The sequence below is a fragment of the Macrotis lagotis genome, chromosome X (assembly GCF_037893015.1).
Source record: "Macrotis lagotis isolate mMagLag1 chromosome X, bilby.v1.9.chrom.fasta, whole genome shotgun sequence".
Lineage (NCBI taxonomy): Eukaryota > Metazoa > Chordata > Mammalia > Peramelemorphia > Peramelidae > Macrotis > Macrotis lagotis.
The window spans coordinates 668,274,949-668,291,039 of record NC_133666.1 but is presented as its reverse complement, the minus strand read 5'-3'; the positions used below and the strand labels follow the sequence as shown (position 1 = coordinate 668,291,039).

General features: G+C 37.8%; 1 protein-coding gene across 5 annotated transcripts in view; it reads right to left on the bottom strand.

Moving 5' to 3' along the window:
• SBNO1 (strawberry notch homolog 1) overlaps positions 1 to 16,091 on the bottom strand; it is a 67,124-nt gene that overhangs the window by 32,673 nt on the left and 18,360 nt on the right. For 2 of the 5 annotated variants that reach the window (XM_074205445.1, XM_074205444.1), the window contains exons 2-4: positions 7,213 to 7,344; positions 6,417 to 6,521; positions 5,051 to 5,363 (exon numbers count right to left, since the gene is read on the bottom strand). In XM_074205445.1, coding sequence (XP_074061546.1) covers positions 5,051 to 5,363; positions 6,417 to 6,521; positions 7,213 to 7,344 — 550 coding nt within the window. Of the gene's footprint in view, positions 1 to 5,050; positions 5,364 to 6,416; positions 6,522 to 7,212; positions 16,048 to 16,091 lie in introns of those variants that run through there. The other 3 variants (XM_074205443.1, XM_074205442.1, XM_074205446.1) reach the window with 3 other exon arrangements.

The following is a 16,091-nucleotide window of genomic DNA, read 5'->3' as shown; positions in this document are numbered from 1 at the left end:
CCCTCCTCCCCTTCCCTGAGATAGAACTCAAAACAATTCTGTTCCTGACTCTGACATAAATAAATGGGATGTAGAAATCATATACAAATCATCGTTATTAGTCTAAGGTAAAGACACTCATAGAGAGAGATGGTCCTGAAGCCAGGAAAACTTGATAAAACCCAGATAGACAAATACATAGCTGTGTGTTCCTGGACAAGTTATTAAACCTGTCAGTGTTCCACCTCAATAGTATCAAACTCAAACAGAAACAGAGTCCACCTCAGAGTACAGAAAGATCCCTGCGAACTAAATAATAACTTAATATTAAAGTGGAGGGGCAGCTAGGTGGTGCAGTGGAGTCAGGTGTACCTGAGTTCAAATCCAACCTCAGACACTTAATAATTACCTAGCTGTGTGGCCTTGGGCAAGCCACAACCCCATTACCTTACAACCCCGCCCCCCAAAAATATTAAAGTGGAATATCATTGCTGTTTTATTATATTTATCTTGTTAAATTTTTTCCAATTTCGTTTTAATCTGTTTTGGGCTGATAGTTCAGTGCCAAAGAGACATCCTGTGGCCTGTGGGCAAGCAGGTCAGAGGCCTCTGTTCAACAAAACCCTCTAAACTTCTCAGCTGCAGAGGTGACCTTCATTGGAAAAGGGAGTTAATATACAAAATAGTGCTTTGTAAATCTGAAAGCACTAAATAAATACTAGGTGCTGTTATTATTCCTCTAACAAGAAAATCACAGGCCTAATCTGCATCACTAGGCCAAATGACAGGTTAAATTAGAAATAATGAGGATCAGGAAGATTCTCTCCCCCTCCCTTCCACAATCTCCCATGGGAAAACTGGAGACCCCTGTGACTTCTACAGAGTCTGCCATCAGGGAAGCCTAGAGTCAAATCATAGAAACCGGGATTAGCTCAAAATGTCCAAGTCTCCAGGTCATTATTCAGAGTTTATTTTACCACCCTAGATATTGAAATCAGTAGACACATCAAAGGACAATAACGTTTAGTTGTTTTTCACAGTTGTGTTCTACTCTTCATGATCTTATTTGGGATTCTCATGGGGAAGCACTGGAGTGGTTTGCCCTTTTCTTCCTAGCTCATTTCACAGAGGAGGAAACTAAGACCAACATGGCTAAGTGACATGCCCAGGGTCACACAGCTAGTAAGCATCTCCAAATTTGAACTCAGGATTAGATAAGTCTTCCTGACTTCAGGCCAGTCAACCTATTCACTTCACCATCTAGCTGCCCCATCAAAGGACACTGTAGTGATGTGTTAAATTGCTAAGAAAAAAATAGAAGGTAAAATGTTTAAATATTCTAAAAGTACATAAATTAATGCTGCTTAGGGCAACATTCTAGTCATCTAAAAAGTGGGTAGAAAAAGTGATATATATTGGGGCAGCTAGGTGGCGCAGTGATAGAGCACTAGCCTTGGAGTCAGGAGTACCTGAGTTCAAATCCGGCCTCAAACACTTAATAATTACCTAGTCGTGTGGCCTTGGGCAAGCCCCTTAACCCCACTGCCTTGCAAAAACTAAAAAAAAGAAAAAGAAAAAGTGATATATTGTTCAGGGAGATCTTGTTCCGAATTAAAATGTATATTGGTTTTACTGGAAAGGTTGGAGCTGGTAACAACCCTTATTAAAAGGATTGCATTCATTATCTCTAATCCAATGTCAAAGCACATTATTTACCAATTACTATAACCCGACAATTATGGCAACAATCCACGCCTACTTTGAATACTTACTATGCTAAGCACTTGGTCTTGGAAAGTGGGAAATGAGTATACAAAACATGGTCTTCCAGTCTTATGGGGGTTGCTACTTTGAGGACAAAAGAGACAAATAGGAAATCTTTATAGCAAAATCTATGATGCAGTTTCAAAAAAGGAGTCCTACACGATGATGGTAAATTAAGTTAAAAGTTAAGTTTAGAAGGCAAACTGGAGATTGATACATCCTTGGAAATTGAAGATAATAACTGAACTAAGTCCTCATAATTGAACTAAATCCTGAAGAACAGGCAAGATTCAAACAGATGGAAAGGAAAGAAAGGTATAAGACATTTTTGTCACAAAAAACTTTGGATTCTAAATGACTAAATGGTAGTACCTTAAAAGAAAGTAAGAATTTGGAAGACTCTGAGATGGAATGAATATAGAGATATCCTATCAGAAAATGAAAGCATAGAAAACACAAGTGAAACCATGAAATAGAAAAATCATTTCAATGAAAGAAAACAGTGAGAAAAAAAGAGGGGAAAAGAATCTCTAAAAATGCCCAGTTAGGAGTCAGCAAAATCATTGTTTCTTTTTTTGTTTTTAATTTCTGATTTAGTGTTTTCTCATTTTAGTAAAAATAAGAAGAGCTGCTAGTACGTATATGATTCCACCATCTTCAATTTCTACCTGACATTCCTTTTCAAGTCTTAGTCTTCTCCAATGGCTTGAGGCCCTTTTCTTTCCAGTTTCTTTTCTTCCAAAATTTCTTCCTGGGTCTAATGACTCTTAATTTTCTACAAAATCATTGCAAAACTCAATGTTTGCAAATCCGTGCCCTTCTCAGTCATAGACCAACAAGCACAGTCTCTACTCTAATTTTGAAATGAAAAAAATCCACAGAACAAAAGTCACCAAAAAACCAAACAACAAAAACCCCACAACAAAATAAACTCAACCTCCCCACCAAAAAAACAAACAAAAAACCAAAACCAGTTACAATTAATGCCTGATTATCTAGAAATGGGTTATACATGTACCTGAGGAATCATTCCCCCTTTCTTGATTCCCCTGCTCTGCTTCCTCTATCAGTGAGACCCATGACCCTATCTCCATGGAAGAAGTTTCCTATATCTTTAGAGGGAAGCACACATAAAGAGTGCAGCCATTAGGATAGTACCCAATTAAGACTTATTATAACTCTACAAGGCAAATATCACTTAAACTCAGAAGCAAAAGCATCAGTTTAATAACTCTCCCATCAGTTTAATAACCACTATAAATAGTTCAAGGCCAACGTCTTGCCTATTCACTCCTCTACCCCCCATGCCTTTACTGTGCCCTTCCCTGATACCCACCACTTCTTATTTTAATCAGAGAGATTACAAGTTCACTGAAGGAAGTGTATCTTTTACCTCAGTGACCTCATCTCCCAAATCATCCCAGAGTTTAATAATGAATCCAAAATTTAAACAATTTTTCATGTATTCCTAGCCTATCCATCCCTTTGTTCCATAACTATCAGCACAATCAAAGCCAGTCCCTTGGAAAAAATATGAAACAAGGGGCGGCTAGGTGGTGCAGTGGATAAAGCACTGGCCCTGGAGTCAGGAGTACCTGGGTTCAAATCCGATCTCAGACACTTCATAATTACCTAGCTGTGTGGCCTTGGGCAAGCCACTTAACCCCATTTGCCTTGCAAAAAAAAAAAGAAAAAAGAAACAGCAGTCAGAAATCTTAGCTGTATTCTAGTGTCTATAGCTATACTATTCCTTAAATCTCAAATTCCCCTTCTGCCATATGGGGCTAATACTTATACCAACTACCTCAAAGGCTACTGTGGGGAACAAAGAAGGACATGTATAAATGTAAGCTTCTATTAGCCTTCCTATTCCAAAAGTTATACAATGCAGTAGTCATTAAGTCAGTAAAAATTTCATTGTCAGGAGACACTACCATCTCTCCCAGAATAGCTACTTATGATTTGTTTTAACACTTTTTACATACCATCTTAACACAAATGTTATTTAGACAACGTACATGATTGTCAGATACTTGAAGGCTAAACCAGTAACCCGATTATAGCTCCAAATGGAACTGTACAATATTGAAAGGAAAAATACAACCTAATAGACTGGCTCATCCTGTTTCACTCTAATAGCCACCCTTCCTATCTTACACAGCATAATTGTACTCATGATGTAATGTGAATTATGACCATAACTGTAAAACCACAAGTACAAAAGCAATACCACTACGGACAAGGAGTAATGTACTTTGCTTAACAGATGAATTCTTTCATAATCAAGATTAAAAGAAAAACTAATTCTATCTTAAAAGCACTACAGAACCTCATTAATGAAACTGGTGAATTCTTTTGCAGCAATAATATCTTTCCTGAAACTTCAATTTCTGAGGATCAGATTTTCTTAGAAATTTCACAGCTGTTTTAATAATCTAGATAGTTATTTAAGTAATGTAATCATGTCAGAAATTTAATCAATAAATATTTTAAAGACTGGTTGGTATTCTATCTGTGAAAAAATAATAATTAGGCTGTTCAAAGTAAATAAAGAAGTCTTCTGGAGTTCTATCAATGGTTTTGCTTTGTCTTTTAGCTCCAAGCTAAATTATCTCATGGTTCCCTACCACTTGAGGTTCCAGAAAACACTATTTCCCCCATGAACAGGGACTACTGACATAGGAAACCATGCTGGCTGATTATTTCCTGTAGTATTAACTCCATTTGACAGATGTGGAAACTGAGGTGCAAAGAAATCAAAGGAGTTGCCACAAAGCAGATTAAGTTGCAAAGCCGATATTAGAACATGGTTCCTTGATTCCAAATCCATGCTCTCCTTCCCTGTCCCCATACTGCTCCTCAAACAAAATATTCCCCAATTTTTCCAGGCAGGAATAATGCATCCCTTCTTTAAATGATACTTCGTACTTCTCTTACTGTACATTCATATCTTACTTTTTATCACAGTTAAATGGATACTTCTCTTCCCACGAGAGAGACAGTGTGTGTCTGTGTGTGTGTGTGTGTGTGTGTGTGTGTGTCCCCAAAGCAAGTGAACACAGGTCCTTACACCCAAGCAAGGCCTCAAAATTAATTTCCTGGTGAGAAGTCAGGTATTTTAGATCAAAGTTTTAAATCTTTAAATTATATATTCTATATATAACATAACAATTCACATAGATAATTCTTTCCCCACACCTAAATCTTTTAATATGTGATCATAAAACTCAAAAATAAAAAAGACACTTTTAATTTCTCTTCCTCCTAAAGACACCAAAAAGGTATTAGTGATTATGAGCAAACTTACTGGCTGCTGTTGCCACTGGCTGAGCAATGTTAGCAGGTGGCTTCAGTTTCATAAGTTCATTAAGACTATTATTTTTCAGCAGATCTTTCAGCTGGATCTGGTCTTTTGAAGGTGTGGTGGTCAAGGCATTACGGACTGCTGGTGCTGAAACTGAAGGTCGTGTATTTGTGCTAGTCTGGATAATTTTTGTTAAAGTTATAGTTTGTCTTGTAGTTGTTACTGGTGTGGTTTTAGTCATCACAATTGTGGTTCCCAAAGTTGGAAGCTGATTTATTTGATTCAGCACAAAAGTTGTAGTAGATGGTGGTTGGGGCTATGAAAAAAAAGTATGACGACAACATTAGGGACTGTGGACAGCAGAACTTATTTTAATGTATCTCTAAGATCACATAATTTGAAATACTGCAGACTGTTTTAACTGCCAAGTCTATGACAACTTTTAATTCTTTTCCTTAATTTCTCTAGTTCTCAATTTGCCTCATCTATAAAGTAAATTGGGACAGGACAATCTCCACCTCCACCCTTCCCCCGGTCATTATCAGGGTCTCTCCCTTAAAGCTCTAAAATTCAATTTCAACACTGAATTTGTGTAGAACCTAGAAAATTAAAAACAAAATCACATCCCAAGAATGTGAATCAATCTGGCAAATAAACATATCTCATTAACAATTAAACTTATTTTATTTGAATTTATTATGAAACTATGTGAATACACAATTTGGAGAAGAAAGGAGAAAATGAGTAGAGCTATAAGTAGGGATTAAGATTTTTACAAATCTTACTACAGAAAACTATCTCTCATGTTTGAAAGCTTCAATGAATACTTTTCATTCAATTAATGACAGTAACAACTTTTTCTTCATTTTCTCCACCCCATTCTTTAATATAGTCTCAGTTCTCATTTTATAACAAAATGCCAGAAGGTTTCTTAATGATTTACCATGACAAATGAAATTTCTATATTTTCATTTATCAGAATATTCATAACTTTCATCCTCTAGCCCAAAGAATGTAAGCCTCTCAACTTTGGCTAATACAACACCAAGGGTTTTAGCATGTCACAGAAATTTAAAGCAAACTAAAAAAAGTGCTTCAAGTTTAAATAATGTAGGTAGTTTTTTTTAGTACACTGTCCTAATGTGGGTACTGCCCCAAGAAATAAGATTTCTGAATGGAACCATAGATATGACATGCCAATTGATTGAGGACCTCACTGAGGTTTTAGACAAAAGTTATGTTTTTCAAATGACATGGCATTTGAAAGTTGAGAGGAAACAGAATCCAAATGAATTTAACCACCAGGCCCCCTTTCTTTCTGGAACCCTATACCCTCATACTAACATACACAATTCTAAATCATTCTTACCCTAACATTTAATAGTGCTGGAGTAGACACAGTCTCTGGTTCTTGCTTAACAGGAACTGCTGCCTCAGTGTCCAAGCCTAGTTCTAATGCACTAATTGGCACTGACTGGAGACAGAGAGAGAGAGAGGAGAGAAGAAAGAGAGAAGAGAGAAGAGAAAGGAGAAAGTGCATGTGCAGTAGACAAAAGATAGAGAAAGAATGAGTGCATGCAAATTTGGGTGTTTTTGAGGTTGTTTATAATTTTCCAAAATTAATTAATTAATTTTACAGTTTAAACTAAAAAACATAGACCTTAAATATAAAAACAACACAAAGGAAAAACAAAATTTCAACTTTACAATAAAACTCTCATTTCAATGAAGCTGGGATCTCCAATGAAACCATAGTAAAATGCAATGAACTAAAGGTATAAAAATCTTTCCATTTAGGTTGCCTTGAGTATTAATTTTGCAGTTTTGTTTTGCTTACAAACAACATGCATACTTAAATCATATCTAATTACCAAAAAGACAGTACATATACAAAGATGTTATAAGGATCAACTATTCATTAAGTAATATTGAAGTCTAAACAATTTCTCTTACTCTTAAATATGTAGTAAAATAATCAACAGAAATATTAAGATAGTTCTAGCAAGAATGAGAATACTTAGAAGAAAATTCATATGCAGCTCAAGACTTTGAAGGTCTAAATAAGTTAATTTCTTCTGCATATAAATCTCCAAAAATATCCTTAAACTAAGGAAAGGAAGACTTAAAAAGAAAAAAATGCATGAGGTTTTGAAGAATTTTCTTACCTGCTGAACAGGTGGAGTCGGTGTTGGAGTTGCAAGGCCTGGGTCTCCACTATCAATATCAAAAAGATCATTTGGACTAATTCCACTTTCACTCAAAGCAGCAAGCAACAAGTCTTGTCCTGGTTCCACCATCTTTAGAATGAAACATTGAAAATCATTAACTTATCGCTTTATTGTACTATTCTCTTTGGCGTAAATGATTTTTTTTTGAAGATGTATTTTTTACAAGAATCAAAGTTGATGACCATTATAATATACTACAGAATATTGCACATGCTAGTAGACAAAAGGAACAGCCCTGTTTGTGATACTGAGTGATCAGATAAAGATGTCTGTGGGCCTATGAGGGAGAAAAAACAAACAGGTCAAGGGGTTTCCTATCATTAAGCAACAGTTACTAGGGTCCCTAAAAAAAAGTCATTTCCCTTTTGGGGGATACAATGAGAGAGACCAAATGTCAAGCCCTCACTCTATGCCATATTTCATTTAAAAACATCAGCAATGTTCTCACCCCTCTTAGTTTCAGGAATGGTCAATGGGCTTCTTAAACCACAGACTTCTTAAATCACGTACTAGAGGGCAGGCACACTGACTCAGGCAGTCATATTGAAATACTGTCAGGGAGAAGAATTAGCCTTGATCTACCTAGGCTTAGGGGCAGAAAAAAAAATAGAAAACAATGTGTAACAGCAAATTTAGGTTTACTATAAGGAAAATTTACAAAATGCGAGAGTTTAAATGGGGTTTCCCTCTCGGAAGAGGTTACCAGGCCAACACCAAATGAGCCAGCCTTCTTGTTTGCATTGCACTGGTTAATTTATCCCTCTGTACAGACTGTCCTCCATGCCTGGGAAGTTTGAAATTTGTAGTTCTGAAGCTTGAGGTTTAAAAGCAGACACCAGGAGAAAAATCATAAATGGCTTACTGTGTGGGGAACCAAGGATTGTGTAGGGTAATTTTAGGTTACAGCAAGCATATTCCTTAGGACAAACCAACAGAGATTGAGAGATGGTAGGTAAAGATATTAAAGAAGACAGGTGAGTATAAAGTGTGAGAATTACCTAGGTCTCAAAGGCCAAACTATGCACTGACCACTAACAATTGGGGGGGGGGGGATGCACTACCTCTGGACTCCTTCAAAGCTTAATGTAATCACCTAGAGGAGACCTTTACTGATTCAACCCAGTTGCTGATGTCTTCCTGGCTCCCCCAGTCCTGTATTGATTATACATATTTAGAAAAATACATTTTCCCTGATAAGACACCAAGCCAGGTCTAGTACCCCAAGAGCCCACATAGTGTCTGACACATCAAACTCCTTAAAAAAAAAAACTATTGTCTGGGGACAGCTAGGTGACACAGTGAATAGAGCACCAGCTCTGGAGTCAGGAGGACCAGAGTTCAAATATGGCCTCAGACACTTAATTACCTGGTTGTGTGGCCTTGGGCAAGTCATTTAACCCCACTGCCTTGCAAAAAAACCCCCAAAAATCTATTGTCTTGGACTAAAAAGTTCAGACCTAGCCTCAGATACTTAAATTAGCTGTGCAAGAAGAAGACATCACAAAAACCCATAGTCCTTTTGCCTCACAGATGTAAATTCACCAGCCAAGCAAAAGGTCCTTGGTCTTGACCTTTTAATCTTTGTAGATTTATTTTCATCCCACAAATCATTGCAGTATATCTCTTCTCCTTGCCAATTTCCAAATGGAACACAAGTTTTTTACTTAGGTCATCCCCACCTCAAATCTTTTCTTCATCTTCCACCAATCTATGCTCATTATTTTAAGAAAGGACTTAATTTATCATTCTCCCAAAAGGCATTTCCTTGATTTAAGATTATTTTTCTGGGCTACATTCTCTTAGTAATTTTGTTTCCAGTTTGTCATAGGCTGTGGGTAGGTCATGTCAAAGACTCACAACTTATCTGGAAGGGACTTTAAAGACTTAATCTGTTGTAAATATATTCCTCACATTGTCCAATACTCTTATTTACAGGAGACCAAGAAAGGGTGGTTTTGCCCAAGGCAACACAGATGACAAGTGACAGCATCAGATCTTCTGAATTAATTGCTCTACTACATCAGAATGAAATGTAAGCAATGAAAGTAGATGGAAATTCATGAGTAGAGAGGTTGCTTACTGTGTATTCCAAATTCGAAGCATGGCTTTGAATCGTTTTGGGCTAACCCAAGTTTACTTATATGTAAAATGGATAAGAGATCTGTAGATCTTATCCCAAAGGGCTATTTCAGGAAGCTTGAATGAGAAACCTGTGTTGTTAAAAGCTAAACAGACACTTTGGTTTATAAGGTAGTTAGCAATATTTAGCAGTCTTTCTAATAAGAATGTTGTCTTCTCTGGGTTAACTACCATTTCTTATCAGATCACATTGGTTAGAGCCAGCTTGATGGAGGTGGTTTGTGAAATGTTCATTGCCAAAGTGAGGAAAAGAGTGATGTGCTAAGGCAGGTACAGGAGTGTCAGTTTGACCAAGTGAAAGGTAAGAATAGTCTCTGAGGTTCCAAGAGAACTGAACAGTTTCAAAGAACATGTCACCTCCATCACTTTCAGGAAGGGCACACAATTTGTTCATTTTGTCTTTTCAGTTACACTAACATATCTGCACATGTTTGTGTATGTTGAATGTATACATGTGCACCACTCTTCTGGACCACACAGCACCTTAAAGTTCTACAAGCACACAGAAACATCTGCCAAGTTGTGATGTATACAATCTCCATTTGGTAGCTTTCTTGGCCAAATATAGTTCGGGGGGGGGGGGGGGGGGAAGAAAAGACGTGAATAAAAGTGGTCACACCTCATCAGCATAGGTGACTGCCAAGATAAAGAGTAGGAAAAAGGGACTGGATGGGGAATGTCAGTAGCTTAACTAATCATTCTATAAGAGATGGATAAATCTGTATTGGAAGATCTGTCTTAATTAAAATTGTCATCCAAAGATACTACTACTCCTACAAAATTGAAAATGCGACAGACACATTATGTATGGCTTGATGGAATTTGTACATAGAACTCAAAGAAAGGAACATGTTTGTGCTATACTGTACCTTACAGAACCATAATCTGAATTGGCACCTAGGCGATCATCTAGTTCAGAGGCTCTTAGCTTTTTGTCATGGACACCCCATCCTACACCCCTTTTCCTCTAGCAGTGCTGTGAAACCTGGGAATATTCCCCTTAGAATGTTTGTTTAAAACTTGTAATTGAAGGTGGAAAGAAGGAAAATCTGAATCTGTTCAAAAGATGTTAGAAATCTTTTAAATCATTTCATTGGAGTGATAAAAAATAAAACACAGGGGAGTTTAGCTAAGGAAATAGGCTACAAGAAAAGACCACCTATTTTTAATTACTAAAAAAGTGAGAAGAATTTTTTAAAAGGCACAACAAAATTCAATCAAATTCTTCCCGCCCACTAAAGAAAATTTGATCATAATTGGCAGATCCCCAGATTATAAGGTGGTTCAAAGAACTTGTCCAATACACAAACTATTTCATCAAGGTCAAAGACTATCATGGACTGCTAACCTATTCATTATGTCACCCCGTCCAAAAACTTTGCAATATTAATGGAAACATGTTGATAGCATCATAGCTGGTTTTTAGTAAGTATTAGAAACCAGAGATTTGGCAGAACCAAAAGTATAGATATTATATTTTATACTAATTACACTAATAGACACGGATGGGATTTTAATTATTACATGGAAGAGTACCATATCAATTAGATCCTAGATCCATTCAATGGAATAAGCTAAGCTCAAAATCTACAGGTGGTTCTCAGACCCTACTTCTGTGAAAGTCACCCAGATCCTCAAATGTCAAGAAATATCAAGTGAATTCTTCATTATATAGACAATGAAACCTAGGCATTCTTTCCCTTAAAGAAGTCTCTTTCACCTTTGCTTTATGTTTAAGCTCTCTGCTCACATATTTGAAAACAAATAATCAATATGGAAAAAGATACTTGTATACAAGACACTTGTATAAAAAGTGTCTAATACAAATTATGCTAAGTAAATAAGAAAACAAACTGTTAGATCAGATAAGGTAGGAACCTTCAGTTCCTGGGAACAGTTGGTGGGAAGATGCTGGTACCAAGCCATCCAATTAAAATCCTTGACAATGAACTGATAAAAATATATTCCTGCCCACTCAGAAACCATATCAAAATCTATGGTTCAAAGGGGACACTAAAGATACAACCCCAATATTTTAAAGATGCAGCAAATGCAGTTTTCCTAAGATGACATCAATATACAATGAAGCAACAAAATTTGTTTCTTATTCAAAAGCTGTCTTTGTTTTCAATTATTATTTCTTTTACAAATAATCTTATCAGACACAATGGTGCTAGGAAGGCTAGCAATCAGTCTACAATTCAAATATTAGTCATTCATCTCTGCCTACTTATCCTTATGTGTAAAGCAGGTACAATTTAGAATTTATTCCAAATTGTGAAAAAAAAATTTATGAATAAAAGCTACATATAATTTATATGCTAAATAATGGCAGGTGAAAGAACTGTCACTGAGTATGTGAAAAGGGAAAAGTAGATTTTTATATTTCATGATTGAGCGTTTTCTATGAAAGTGAACAAAATGGTTCAGCTTTTAGTCTAACTTCCAACTTCTAACTCCAACCACAAAAACTTACATTTTTACCATGCATGTCAGTAGAACTATATAATCTTATAGATAGCAAATCAATACGACATAATAATAAACTGAAGTCCCTTTGAGATCCTAACTATTGATATTCTTGAAAAACTTGAAATGTACATGGTGAGTTGGTAGATTCACCAACAATGATTCCCAAAATAAGAATTTCAGAAGATGATTTGTCCGACTTGGAAATTTTTTTTAAAAAACCAAGAATACAAAGGAATGACATCAGATACAGGCATTACCTAAAGATATTTTTAATGAAACTTTCTCTCTCTCTCTCTCTCTCTCTCTCTCCTATAGAAATACAGAAGTTTAGGGCAGCTAGGTGGTGCAGTGGATAAAGCACCGGCCCTGGAGTCAGGAGTACTAGGGTTCAAATCCGGTCTCAGACACTTAATAATTACCTAGCTGTGTGGCCTTGGGCAAGACACTAACCATTTGCCTTGCAAAAAACCTAAAAAGAAATATAGAAGTTTAATTTGAAAGTGCTGGCTAGATTCTTTTCCCAGGAAATGATCCAAAGTAATAAGAACATGACTGCTTCATGCTAACCAATTTCAGTTAAGGAATTATTCTATGGAAGAAAGGTATTCATAGGACCCTATTAATTTTGCTACAAGATGTACTATTTTTAAGTTATGGGTCTCACCAAGCTTCAGAATAGAAATAGGAAAGGATACATGACAACAAGAAAAAGGCAAAATGATGTTAGTTTCAGTAACAGGTCTTTGAGCACCCTGATTTTTAGTTGCTTCTTACACATCAAGGAACCTGGCAAAAAATAAAATCCATTAGCACCCCCCCCATTTATCAGTTTACGATTGTACACTAAATCATTTGTGTCAAAATAATTTTCAAAACACCTCTTTGCTATGGATAGTTAAATGATTCAAACTGAAGGAAGGAATTTTGATGCCTCCAAGTCTATTTTAACTACAAAAGACTTTTCTCTTCCCTATGAATACCTACTACTAAAGTGAATTAAGTAGAAAAAAACTAAGCAATTTTCAATTTTGCTCTCCCTACCATCTTTATTTCCTTCAGTTAAGATGCTATAAAGCAATAAAGGAATCCTAAAATAAAGACAAAAGAAAAAAAGACAGAACTGATGTCTCACTATCTGATTAAGAATACCCCCAGTATTGAAGACCAGGGTATATATTCTCTACACCAAATACTAAAGTCTTTCATTAGAAACAAACTAGCAATACTACTCTAAATCAGCAAAGAAAAAAGTTAACCACTCTGTTTCAAGTATCCAGCTAATAACCATCATCATCACTGAAAATGGAAAAATCATTATTATCCAAGGAATGGAACAACATAATTCCTATTCCTAACAAATGAGAAAATTTAGGTAAAGTGCTTTATGTTATATAAAATTAGTTATTATCATCCATTAACCTCCACTGAAATGTATCCAAAGAATAAAGTTATGTACAATTAAGCAGAATATTTTTATTTCTGGATTGCTACAAGCTTACATAGCTTCTGCTACCTTTCCTGTGAACCAGCGGAACTATCGTGACACCAAAAATTAAGATATTTAATCTGCCCCCCTTCTATAGTATTGATAAAATTTAATTTTCAGACTACAAATTGTAATGGATCTCACCTGCTGATAACCTCAAACAAACTTTAATCAACATTCTATACAATGTAGTCACTTCGTTTAACATCTAAAATGATTGATCAAGTGAGTTTCAATGAAGTTTGTCATTCATCATTAGGGTCCAAGGAAAATTGCTGCAAAAATCCTTAAATATGCAGGAATCATCACTTAAGTACCCCAGCAAAATCTCTTTTATAACCAATACCCACTATGCCAGACAGTTCTTTAGAGGCAGAAAAAGTAAACAGATGAAAGAAATTTCTCTTACCTAAAATGGTACTCTCAGCAATCTTGTTTCCTAAGTTTTAATTTACCTCAAAGGAATAGCTGTATGTATTATAGTGTTCCCACACTTGAAAAATGTGCTCTTGTCAAAATTTATGTGAAAAAATGAATCCAAGCAAGTATATACATTTTCAGAATTTTAAGTACTGTAATTACTAATGGGAAAAAAATTTACTAATAGCTTAAACTCCAATTGTCCTAAAACAGAAAACAGAAATTAAACAAGACATATTGGAAACCCGTAACACTTATCTTTCTGGCTCACTCTCAAAATTCACTGGCTCATTAACCAAGAAAGTATACTAATAAAGAACTGAAAATCTGACACACAAAAGTAATTTGGTTAGTGTGCATTCTTTCAACTGTGTGCTACAGACCCCCCAAAATGACTTGTATTAGTGGAGGAAATACAGTCCTGGAACCAAATGAGCAGATATAGAGAATTTTAATTGTACTCAATCAACCTGCAAATAAAAGCTTTAAGGAATCTACCTTAGAATGCATTTGTTGATTATTACTTTTTGAGTTGTTTTAAATATAAGCAAGAACAAAATAACTCCTGAAAAAAAAAAGATCTGTGCTCTTTTAGGGGAAGCAAAATGCCTTCTCTCCAAACATGAATACAGAAAACCTTGGTTTGGAAACTCTTGTCAGTTGTTTTAATCATTTTCTTTCTTCATACAGAATTTAAATATTAGCTCAAGTAATGTTTTCTTAGTAGTAAGAAAATCATAATGGAGGAACAAAGTAGTTAAAAAGACTCCTCTAACTGCAGTTTACTTCAAAAGGCTCGTTTCAGGTCTGAACTCCTATACTTCTTTCAGTTTTAAAAAAAAATGGCATCAGCATCAAGTTCTTAAAGAGGGAGATAATTCTGTTTAAAGGCCCTCAGAACTTGGTGACAATAGCCTGCTTATGGTTCCCTAGAATATAAAACAAAGAAATAACCCTGTCTACACTTTCCAGATTTCCCACCTGGAACTCCCTTCCCTACTCACCTCTATCTCCTTGCTTCCTTCAATTCCCTGAGAAAATCCTTCTTAGATGAGAAAGCTTTCTTGATGATCTCCGGTTCATGCTGTCTACCTGTCTTGTTTGTACATTGTCTGAACGGTTAGATGGTGAGCTCCTTGAGATCAAGGGCTCTGATTTGGTTTGAGCCTTTCTTTTGTATCCCTCCTGGGGTTTCATACAGTTACAGATACACTGTGAGCTGTTGACACAATCAACAAGTATAACTTCCAACTGAACCTCTCCTGATCACACACTTAAATAAAAGGGTGAGGGTTTCCTTTCCTGGTTTTCATTACATTAAGGTAATAGAAAAATATGGAGGCAAAAAAAGATCTTTCTTAAAGAGTTAGTTACTGGGCAACCCCCCCCCCAAACTATGCAAAGAAATCTCTCAATTTTGTCCATTCTTCCAAAAGAAATACAAATGACAAATCTCCCAAAAGTAACTGAACAACTGTTTATTGTTCGAACCACAACAATGTCGGCTTGATCTTTGAAACCCCCAAGTTGCACATTTCTGACTAGAAAAAAGCCCCCCAGCCCTTTTGCTCAGGTCCAGGGCTCCCGAGTCCTGGAGGACAGCGAGCTTTGGGGTGGCTCCGGGCTGGCTGTGCTGGGAGGCGGCTTCGATCCGGAGTCGGGCCGGGCCTCGAGGATGTCCGAGCCTTTAGCTCCGAGGGAAGCCGCAAAGGTCAGGGGGCCGGTGTCCTCACCTTCCCCACCGACACGTGTTCCGCACAAACTTCCGGGTGCAGTTACAATTGGCTGCGGAATGCAACGGCCAGAACCCCGGCTTCCTCTGACCCCGTTTTCTTTCCCTTTCATTTCGTCCGGGTTTGGGGGCCCCCCCCGGGCCGCGGCCCCGGAGCCGCGCGGCGGGGCCCCGGCCCAGCGCGGCACAAAGCCGGGCAGGCTCGAGGGGGAGGAGCCGCAGCGGGGTCTGGAGAGCAGCGATCCGGCCGCGTAGACGCGCCCGAGGCCACTCCCCCCGGCTTTGGGGAAGTTTCCCGGCCCCCCGCGGGCCCCCCCAGCACCCCCGGGAGGGGGAGACCGGCAGGGCCGCCCCCCGCCCCGCGCAGCCCTCCCGGGGGTCGGGGCGCCCCCCACGTGCCGGGGCTCCCCTTTCCTGACAGTGGAGACCCAGAGGCGGGGGGGGGGCAGCGGCCCCGGGGGCGGGCGCGAAGCCGCCCCCTCCCACGACCCCCTGGACCTGCCCCCCGGGCCGCGGCGGGGCGCCCCGAAGCCGTGGGGGGCGGCGTTGGGGGGGCGGCCGGCCCGA